The 10,904-nt window shown below is 42.4% G+C and overlaps 1 protein-coding gene across 1 annotated transcript in view; it reads right to left on the reverse strand.

The window, feature by feature from the left end:
• Window positions 1–10,904, reverse strand: part of Myo1e (myosin IE) — a 242,198-nt gene that overhangs the window by 101,858 nt on the left and 129,436 nt on the right. Inside the window, exon 5 of the mRNA XM_008836873.3 lies at window positions 4,863–4,950. Coding sequence (XP_008835095.1) covers window positions 4,863–4,950 — 88 coding nt within the window. The remainder of the gene's footprint in view (window positions 1–4,862; window positions 4,951–10,904) is intronic.

Here is a 10,904-nt window from a genome sequence, read left to right on the forward strand (position 1 = left end):
CAGTGGGTTATAGGCTCCAGCAAATAGGACTAGACGAAGGTACTAAATTGACTATGGGATAACCAACATACTCCTTCAGCACCCTCAGAACATTCTGAGAATGCCAGGTGTGAGAGTGAGCAGGCATTCCATCCCACACTGGGACTCCCTTGGTTAGTAGCACATAGTCAAAGTCTGGGTGGTCCCTCCACCGGGTCTGTTTCAGACGTAGCCCCATACTTCCAAGCTGTCTACACTGCTTTACAACTCAGGGATTTTTATAAGCTTTGCTTTTCTTTGTGAAATGAAATTTGACTTTGTGGATCTTTATTAATCCCTTTAATCTTCTGTTTGCAGGCCAGATGTGCTACGTCACTTGATGACACTCAGCTTCCTTTAGGGAGACGGTGGAGGGGATCTTCTTAAAGCTTTTCCTTATTTTTAAAAATCATAACCTTATTTTTAAATTTATTTTTATTTTATTTTCTCACTTTTGCGACAGGGTCTTATTATATTGCTCTGACTGGAAACTCTCCATGTCAACCAAGTGGCCTCAGACTCACAGAGATCTGCCTGTCTCTGCCTCCTGAGTGCTGAGATTAAAGGTATGTGCCACCATAAGCAGTCTTTTTTTTTTTTTTTTTTAATTTTTGGCTGCAGCACTATGATTGAATAAACCTGGGGTCATGGATTCGGGTGTGCTCAGTAAGGCTTCTTTCTAGTTTTTTCATTTTTTCTTTCTTTCTTTCTTTCTTTTTAATATTTTTAAAAATTTTATGTGTATGAGTGTACTGTCTGCATGTATGTGAGTGCACCTGTGTCGTGCAATGCCGCAGAGGTCAGAAGAGGGCTTCTGATTCCTCTAGAATTGGAGTTAAGGACGGTTCATAGCCACCATGTGGGTGCTGGGACTTGAACCCGGGTCCTCTGCAAGAGCAGTCAGTGCTCTTAACTTCTGAGCCATCTTTCCAGCCCTCTTTCTTTATTTGGTTGACATGGAGAGTTTCCAGTCAGGAGACAGGGTCTCCTATAGCTCAGGCTGCCCTCAAACTTGTTTCCTAGAACTCTCCATTCTCCTGCCTCTGCCTCCCCAGTGCTAGAATTACAAGTAAGCACCACCACACCTGGTTTATGTGGTGCTAGGGATGGAACCCAGGGCTGTGTGCATGCTAGGCAAACGATCTACCAACGGAGTTACATCCCCAGCCTAGATAGGCTTTCTACCACCGAGATATACCTCTAGCTCAAATAATCAACTTAAGTGGAGACTATGTTTGCATATACCCCTCAATCCATATGAACTATTAGGAAGAACCAATAGAATTTTGTGACAAGTGATGGGCTTATCAAAGAAGAGAGAAGGAATGAAGATAGTACTGTAGATTTCCCACCTCCACATCGGCCCTCTAGGACAGAGGCAGATCAATAGTGGGATATAAGATATCTTTTAAAAAATGTCTGTGGATTTTAGGCTAAAATGATACATTCTGGGATTTGTTGGGTTAAATAAAGCATTTAAATTTTTAAGACAAGGTCTTGCTTAGTGCCTCACACTTCTATAGTCTCGGCCTCAGGGGTTGGGATTATCAGTGTGACTTTGGTGTGTGGTTTGTATTTTTCCTACTGCACAGAGAGAGGTCCTGCCTTACAGTCCAAGTAGGGGATTTTGGAATGTGAAAGCTATAAGTAGGGCTGGGGATGTAGCACAGTTGGTAGAGTATATGCCTAGCATGCATGAGGCCCTGGATTTGATGTCCAGCACCATATAACCTGGCTATGGTAGCACATGCCTATAATCCCGGTATTCAAAAGGCAGGATGATCAGCAGTTTAAGGTCATCTTTGGCTAATGGGTTTGAGTCCAGCCTCCATTAAGTGGCTCAAAAAAGCAAAAGCAAAAACAACCAAACTTCTGGGAATGGTTGCTCCCATCACTTGGGAGTCACAAGCAAGTGGATCTCTGTGTGTTCAAGTCCAGCCTCATCTACATAGTGAGACCCTGTCTCAAAAAAACAAACAAAAAACACTGGAAGTGGTGGTGCATGTCTTTAGTCCCAGCACTCCAGAGGCAGGGGCAGGTGGATCTCTGTGAAATGGAGGCCAGCCTGGTCTACATAGTGAGTTGCAGGCCAGCTGGGGCTACAAGGGAGGCTCTGTCTCAAAAACAAACAAAATTTCCCAGGAGTGTGTTGGTGAGCTCCAGGATTCGAGGCAGCCCCAGGGGCCTCTTGGCTCACCATCACCATCATTTAGAGTGGTCCTCACTTCTGCCAGTGTGGATTGTGCTCCTACAAATGAGTGAAACTACAAACAGACAAAGCTGCGTTGACCTCACTATGCTGTCTCCCCTGCTTCTGTCTCCATTTTGAATCCCCTTTTCCATTTTGAAATTCCTTTCCCAGCTTCTCTCAGGAGTCCCAACCCTCAGAGTCTTTCCTTTCTTTCTACTCTCCTTCCTTTGTCTTTTGCCTTTTTTTCTCTTTCTTTAAAATGTTTTTTTTTTTAACTTAAAAACCCTTTTATTTATTTACTTAATTTGCATTGAGTGTTATGCCTGTGTATATGTAAGTGCACCCATATTGTACAATGCCTGCAGAGGTCAGAAGAGGCCATCAGATTCCCTGGAACTGGAGTTACAGACGGTTGTTAAGCTGCCATGTGGGTGCTGGGAACTGAATCCGGGGCCTCTGCAAGAACAGCCAGTACCCTTAACTGCTGAGCCATCTCTCCAGCCCTATACGTTCTTGAATTGGCAATTTACTCACATAGCTCAAAATCCGATTATCTGACAGGTACATAGGAAGAACACACCATGGCCAGTCTCTCAGCATCCCTTCCTGAAGAAAATCCTGACTAGCCACACATGTGCCCTTCCTGGAATCCATGACACTAGTCCAGATGCAGAGACACACGCTCTCTTTTTCCACAGCTAGCATCATCATGCACACAAGGCCTTGCTCTTTGGAGCTGATGACACTTCTTGGAGATACACATGGAGCCTCATTCCCATTGCTGTGTAATGTCCTATGATGTAATGAGCTGTAAAGGACTGCACTACTTGCCTCTAGACAAACATAGACATTTCCAGTCTTTTGTATTATCAAGAAGACCACAAATAGCTTTGCATATGTTCCATTTTGTATACATTTCAATCTACCTAAAGAATGGAAAGCCAGGCATATGCTACTCAGGAGGATTGAGTTGGAGGCCAACCTGACCAACTTAGAAAGAGCACATCTCAAAACAAAATAAAAAAATAAAAAGGATGAATTTAGCAGAACTGCTGAGTCCTAGGCTGTGGTGGATAGCTTTAGTGTCAACTTGACACACCTGGTTGAGGGAGCTTCAATTGGGGAATTGCCTCTATAGGGCTGGCCTGTGGCCATGTCTGAGGGGCATCTTCTTGACTGTTGAGTGATGTGGGAGGGCCCAGGCCCAGCCCACTGAGGGAGGTGCCACCCCTGGGCAGGTGGGCCTGTGTTGCATAAGAAAGCAGGCTGAGCAGGGGCCAGGGGAGCAAGCCAGTAAGCAGCATTCCTCCAGGGCCTGTGCTCCAGCTCCTGCCTCCAGGTTCCTGCCCTGAGTTCCTACCTTGGGTTCCCTGATGAACTGCGACCTGGGAGATGTAAGATAAAATAAACCCTTTCCTCCCCAAGTTGGTACTGGTCAGAGTGTTTTGTCACAGCAATTGAGAAACAAACTAGGACATAGGCCTACATGTAATTTGTTAAGATTTTACTGAAATGCTCAGCGTTAGCCCTCTGCTATTTTCATACTCCTGCCAGCAACAGGAGCAGCTGTGACCCAACATTCTTAACAACAGTATCTGTGAGAACTACATGTTTGGGGGGCTGGAGAGATGTCCCAGCAGTTAAGAGCACTGGCTGCTCTTCTACAGGACCCAGGTTTTGTTCCCAGCACTCACATCGGTCTGTAACTCTAGTTCCAGGGGAATCTTGCACTCTCTTCTGACCTCTGCAGGCACTGCATGCTGTGCTGCACTACATTCATGCAGGCAAACACTCATACACATTAAAAAAAAATCAAATAATAAAACAGATTTATTTTTTAAAAGAACTACAAGTTTTGACAATTTGACAGGCAAAAACCAGTTTGGTGTAGCCTTTTTTTGTTTTTGTTTTTGTTTTGTATTGGAGGGAGGGAGAGAGGGAGGGATGGAGGGAGGGAGGGAGAGAGGGAGGGAGGGAGGAAGAGACTCATATAGCTCAGGCTAGCTTCAAACTTGCTGTGTAGTCAAGGATAACCTTGAACTCCTGATACTCCTGCCTCTACCTTCTGAGTGCTGGGATTATAGGTTTGTGCCATGCCTGGTTTATGCAGTGCTAGGGGTGGAGGCCAGAACTATGCATGCTAGGCAAGCACTCTACTGTCTGAGCTATATTCCCAGCCCCAGATTTGGTGTGGTTTCAGTAGGTATTTCTCTTATTAGTATCTTTGTTGAATAACTTCTATTTCATGAACTAGCTTTCACACCTTTTATTTTCCTTTTGAACCATCCCTCTTTTTACTAATTTGTAGGAGCTCATTATAAAATAAACCTGTTAATCTGAAAATGCATCATTTCTGTACATATTTCACATTTCTTGGTTAAAGGACTTTTGTGCAAAAAATAGTGTTTTACAATTATTTATTTGTTTATTTCTGTGCCATAGCATGCATGCAGAGGACAGAGGACAACTTGTGGGAATCAGTTCTTTCCTTCTACCACGTGGGTTCTGGGGACTGAACTCATCTTTAGCAGCAAGCACCTTTACCCAATAAGCCATCTCACCAGCTCAAGAAAAATTCTTTTTAAAATTACAAATGGAGCCTCTGACAGTTCAGATGGTGGAAGTTCTCCAGAGTGGGCCAGCACTGACTCACCTGGACCTTGGGGCCTCCTCCGGACACTCTGGAGATGTAGCCCATGATGTATTTTGCAGCCACTGTCTTACCAGCACCGCTCTCACCGCTGAGGAAAGAAAGACAAAAACATCCGTCCATGAACTGGATCCCAACCAACTCCTTCACCTGCTGCCCCCAAATGGACAAAAATCACAAAGAAAACAGGAAGAAAGAAAATCAGGGGAAAACCAGCAGGATAGTAGCTGAGAAGGCAAACCCCAGCAGGACGAGGTCAGTCCTCTGAGCTAGAAGAGTACAGCACAGACCAGAACTTTCATCCTTGGACCTGAACAGAGGATCGACAGATGCCCAACCGCAGGGCATCTAGGAAATTGGAAAATTATGACTATCAGAAGGATGGAATTACTCAGAAATCACAACTAACATCCAGACACTTTTTTTGTAAACAGAAAAAAAGGTTAAGTTATGTTACCTGAAGCTGGGCATGGTGGGGCACACCTTTAATCCCAGCACTTGGAAGGCAGAGGCAGGTGGATCTCTGTGAGTTCAATGCCAGCCTGGTCTACATATGGAGTTTCAGGACAGCTGGGACTACAAGGAGACCCTGTCTCAAAAAAAGAAAAAAAAAAAAAAAAGTTATGTCACCTGAAATGTCTCACTCCTCAAATTATAGACAAAAACATGAAAACATGATTATAATTTTTTATTATTATTTATTTATTTATTTATTTATTTATTATTTTGGTCATTTTGAGACAGGGTCTCCCTGTAGCCCCAGGTGGCCTGGATTTGAACCTGGGTCTTCTGCAGGAACAACCAGTGTTCTTAACTGTTGAGCCATCTCTCCAGCTCCATGATTATAATTTTACTTTCATCATTGAGAGAAGATCTCACTATATACCTGAGGCTAGCCTGGAACTCACTAAGTAGCCCCAACCAGCCTTGAACTCACAATCTGCCTGCCTCAGGGAAGGATTATAGCCATGAGCTACCACCCCCAGCCAATAAAAATGTGTTTAAAAACATTTTCTTTATCATTTTTATTTTATATGTATGTGTGTATTGCCTGCACGTATGTAAGTCCACCCACGTCGTGTAATGCCTGTGGTGGTCAGAAGAGGGCATCGAATTTCTCTGGAACTGGAGTTATGGACAGCTGTCAGTTGCCACGTGGGTGCTGGGAATCAAACCCGAGTCCTTTGCAAGAGCAGTCAGTGCTCTTAACTGCTGAGCCATCTCTCCAGCCCCTCAAAAATGTTTTTTAAAGGACTTGGGATATTGCTCAGGGGTAGAAAACTCCTCTAGAATGCACAAGGCCCTGGCTTTGATCGCAAGCACAGAAAGTCCTATATTTTCAGAAAATGAACTATCACAAAACATTAGTAGAGATTTGGTCAAGGTAAAGAGACAATGGGAGAGCAGTTTGTTTTCCAAATTTTTCATCATGATATGTTTCTTTGGTATTTAAAAAAAAAATAGCAAAAGCAGGCAGTTTGAGGCTTCAGACTCAGGCTCAAGTACTGCAAACTTCCTTATTTTAGAAATTCTAAAATTAAATGATGAGGCAATATTAATCATATCCTGAGAAACAAAGACTGCCTTCCGTCGTGTGGCTGGACTGCACAGCTACAGCCTATTGTTAATAGTCTGCTCTCCAAAAATCCCCATTCTTCCTTCGAAATCTCCCTGAATTCATAATGACCTCAAAACATGCTTGATTCAGCCTGAATCCTCATCTTTCTACTGGTAGCCTTTGTGTTGTCAGAACAGAGTTCGTTAAGGAACCCATAGCTGAAGAAATGATGGAGGACTTAACTATGAAAAACGCAGGCTGCTTTAAGTTCCTAAATTCATATTTGTTGTTCTTGGGAATCAAAAGTTTTGGGGGTGCAGAACAAATGTTCTTCTATGAACGCTCAGCGTAATTAACTATTACCAGAGAGCTATCCTGTGAGAGTGACAGCCACCATCTTCATTAGAGCAGCTGTGACTATTTGCAAGAAGCCCTCAAGAGCAGGCCTGGTAATGCAGAAACTCACAACTGATCAGAGTGCAGAGAACTGGGGCTGGAGAGATGGCTCAGCAGTTAAGAGCACTGGCTCCTCTTGCAGAGGACCTGGATTTGGTTCCTAGAGCCCATATGGTGGCTAACAACCTTCTGTAACTCCAGTTCCATTCCAGGGGATCCCACGACCTCTTCTGGCATCTGTGGGCATTGTACATGTGTGGTGCACTTACATACCTGCAGGCAAAACACTCATATGCAGAAAATTTATTTTTAAAGTACAGAGAATAAGTGACTGTGGAATGCTTAGCCACAAATGATACATCTATATCATGCCCCCTCCCCAAGCCTCAAGGACCACTATGAAAGAAAGGATGGAAAGAGCCAGAGGTTGGGAAGGACCAGAGCAAAACCATGTCTTCTAGATATGATAAGACCGTTGCACCCATGAACTCAGAGCAGGTGTGGTTGCCTGCACAAGATCAAGCCAGTCAATATTCTAGCATGAAGGGAAGGAGTTCATGAGCCCTCAACCTTATCTGAGGAGCTATGAACAGTTGATGGTGTGTAAGGGAGGGAAGAGTCACGTTTTTTTAAGGGTGTGAAATGACTCTTGGTAGGTGGACCATGCTTTAGTGGATGGCCACACAGGGACAGCACAAATAGGAGTAGATGATAAATAAAATAAAATAAATAGGATATAATGTTGGGGGGCAAGGGGGGATAGAGGAGGAGTTGACAGTGAATATGATCAAATTACACAGTATAAAATTCTCAAAGAAAATAAAAATATTTGTTTTTTAAAAATGATTGGGCCTATGGACTATTGATGCTCCCTCATGGAAGGAGCGTGTGGGAGGGTCATCCAACCCTCACCTGAGATTCCAGTGGCTCCCGCTTCATCTCCCTGCCAGCTGTATTGATTCTGTCCTCCCTGCATCAGCCCCAGAGGCCTCCATTTTATAAGTTGTAACAATGTAAACATTGAAGAATACTGAAAAATCCAAGTACAATGTTCTAACTATTTAATGTAACATTACAAAGACATTTAAAATGATTGTGAAACAATGTAACAACATATAGACAAGGCAGCTAAGGTTAACCAACAATAGGAGAAAAATTTAACAATGTATCTATTACATGTTGATAACAAATTAAGCATAATTTGGGGACCCTGTGTGGTGGTACAGGCAAGTGGATCTCTGAGATGGAGCCCAGCCTGGTCTACATAGCGAGTTCTAAGCCAGCAGGGTCTACAGAGAGACCCTGTCTCAGAAAAAAAAAAAATTAGGAGAAAGAAGGGACAAAACAATAAGAGAAGACCCTTTTGACTTGTTAGGACGCTGCTTCATAGATGATTCTTCCCTCTTTAAATATTTTTTTAAATTTAATCAGCTATTTTTTTATGTATATGAGTTTCTGTCTGCATGTATATAAATGCACCACATATGTCCAATGCCCACAGAGGCCAAAAGAGGGCATAAGATCTTCTGGAACTGGAGTTACAGATGGTTGTTAGCTACCAGGTGGGTCCTGGGAACCAGACCTGTGTCCTTTGCAAGAGCAGCCAGTGCTCTTTACCACTGAGCTATGTCTCCAGCCCCTTATTTTATTTTTACTTATATGTGGGCATGTGCCTATGTGAGTACAGGTGCCTAAGGAGATCAGAAGAGAGCATTGAATTCGATGGAGCCAAAGTTATAGGTGGTTGTGAGCTGCCCAGTGTGGGTGTTGGAAACTGAACTTGGGTCCTCTGCAAGAGCAATACACCCTCTTAGTCCCTGAGCTGATGCTCCAGCCCCGGTAATTTGTCTTAATGCTTTCATCTTTATTTACTTTTACAGTTTTATATGTGTGCATGTGTCATATGGGGTCTGTACACGTGAGGCCAGAGGATGACATCAGCGTGTCTTCTCTATCTATCCCCACCTTATTTTTTTTTTTTTTTGAAACAGGGTCTCTCTGAACCCACAGTCCACTGATTTGCTAGGCTAGCTGGCTAATGAGCTCCAGGGACCTGCCTCTCCCCTCCCCTTACAGAGGGCTTACAAGGGTTTGCCACCATACCCAGCTTGTTCATTTTTTGTTTTTGAGACAGGCAATTACCTATCTATTTGTATTTTATATGTATGCACGTTTAGATTGAAATACTTTTCCTAGAAAAGAGAAGGATCATATCACAATAATATTCATTGATTTCAAGTTTACATTTTCATATTCTGAATTCCTTAGAATAAGCTGAGAGAAAAATGCAGCAAATCTTAGTAAAATTATAAAATAAAAATAAAAGTGTAACTATCTCTCCTCAGTGCTCATATGGTGGAAAGAGAGAGCCAACTACCTTAAGTTGTCTTCTGACCTCTGCACAAACACCATGGCACAAGCACATGTGTGTGTACACACACAATAAGTAAATAAAAATGTAAAAATTAATTTTTAATAAATGAGGAAAATGCACCAACGATCCTTATGTCTGACAGTCTAACAGAATCCTCAGAGCATTTAAATTACTGCCATGTTTGAGATCCTTCTCCAACCTGCTAGACCTTAATCACCAAGAATTCGTTTCTAGTACTAGGAATTCTAAAAATATTTTTTGGATTTATTTTTATTTTACACATATGAGTGTTTTGTCTTCACATATATAAGTGTACCACATGTGTGCAATACTCAGGGAGTGTATATAAGTGTACCACATGTGTGCAATACTCAGGGAGCCAAAGACGGTGCTGGATCCCCTGGAACTGTAGTTAAGGATGGTTTCTAGCTGCCATGTGGGTGCTGGGAACCAAACCTGGGTCCTCTGCAGGAGCAGTCAGTGCTCTTAACAACTGAACCGTCTTTCCAGCCTCCAGGACTAGGAATTCTTAACTAACTTCACCCCATTTATAACTGGTTAGGAATCAGTCTGGCAATTAAAAAAAAAAAATCAAGACAAACTTTATAAGGAATTCAAGCAGGAAACAATGTAAAGTTTGTGTGTTAACTGTAACAGGAACACATAGTGAAATTTCTTTTGTAAAATTTATTTATATATATATGTGTCTGTTTGTATGTATATGTCCCTCTGTGCATGCATGTGTGTACAAGCATGCCCATACTGGGGTCTGAATAGAGAGCTACAGATGAGAGGCAGAAACTCAGTGGGGTAGATGTGAAGGGAAACATGAACACTGAACAGACCGTGAGTGAGAAGTGGGAAGCCAGAAGGGTGGGAATAATGCGCAGACCATGATAGTGGCACCAGCAATCTGCTCATGACAATCAATGTTCCATTTTGCAGACCCCAGACTTGCACCGACTTTGCCTGTACACATGGATTTTTTCCTTTACTTTTATAAACTAATTGACACATAACTTTCCTTAGAATTTTTCTCTAAATGGATTCCATTTTCTAAAACTCACATGAAAAGTAACCATTACTACAAATAGAACACCCCTTTACCCCAAAGTTAGGAACCTTAAAAATTAAAAAGATGACCAGGTGTGAGGGCACATACTTATAAACCTCAGAACTCAGTAAACCGAGGCAGGAGGATCATGAGTTCAGGGCCAGATTAGGCTATATAGTGAGACTTGCCATGGACAGATAGACAGACAGATGACAGACTGATAGAAAAATACACAAATGAGTAGATAGATATAGATATGTAGATGGATAAATAGATAATACATACATTATATACATACATACAAAGATAATAGAGACATGGAAAGACAGAGATGACAGATAGATAATAGGTAGACAGATGAGAGGTAACTAGACAGATACACACAGAGATTAAAAGGCAGGTGTAGAGATAGGCAGCTACATAGATATTAGATAGATACCATTGCAAAAATAATCAAATATTTATCAACAGAGAATAGACCAATTAAAATACTGTTGCTTAGCACTGTCCACCAAGAAATCTTAAAGGTAATGATAGAAGGGTCTCCCTGCACATCCTAAGCACCAGATCTTAAAGGTAATGATAGAAGGGTCTCCCTGCACATCCTAAGCACCAGATCTTGAAGGTAATGATAGAAGGGTCTCCCTGCACATCCTAAGCACC

Source organism: Nannospalax galili, unplaced genomic scaffold (genome assembly GCF_000622305.1).
Source record: "Nannospalax galili isolate Female #2095 unplaced genomic scaffold, S.galili_v1.0 scaffold117, whole genome shotgun sequence".
NCBI classification, from domain to species: Eukaryota; Metazoa; Chordata; class Mammalia; order Rodentia; family Spalacidae; genus Nannospalax; species Nannospalax galili.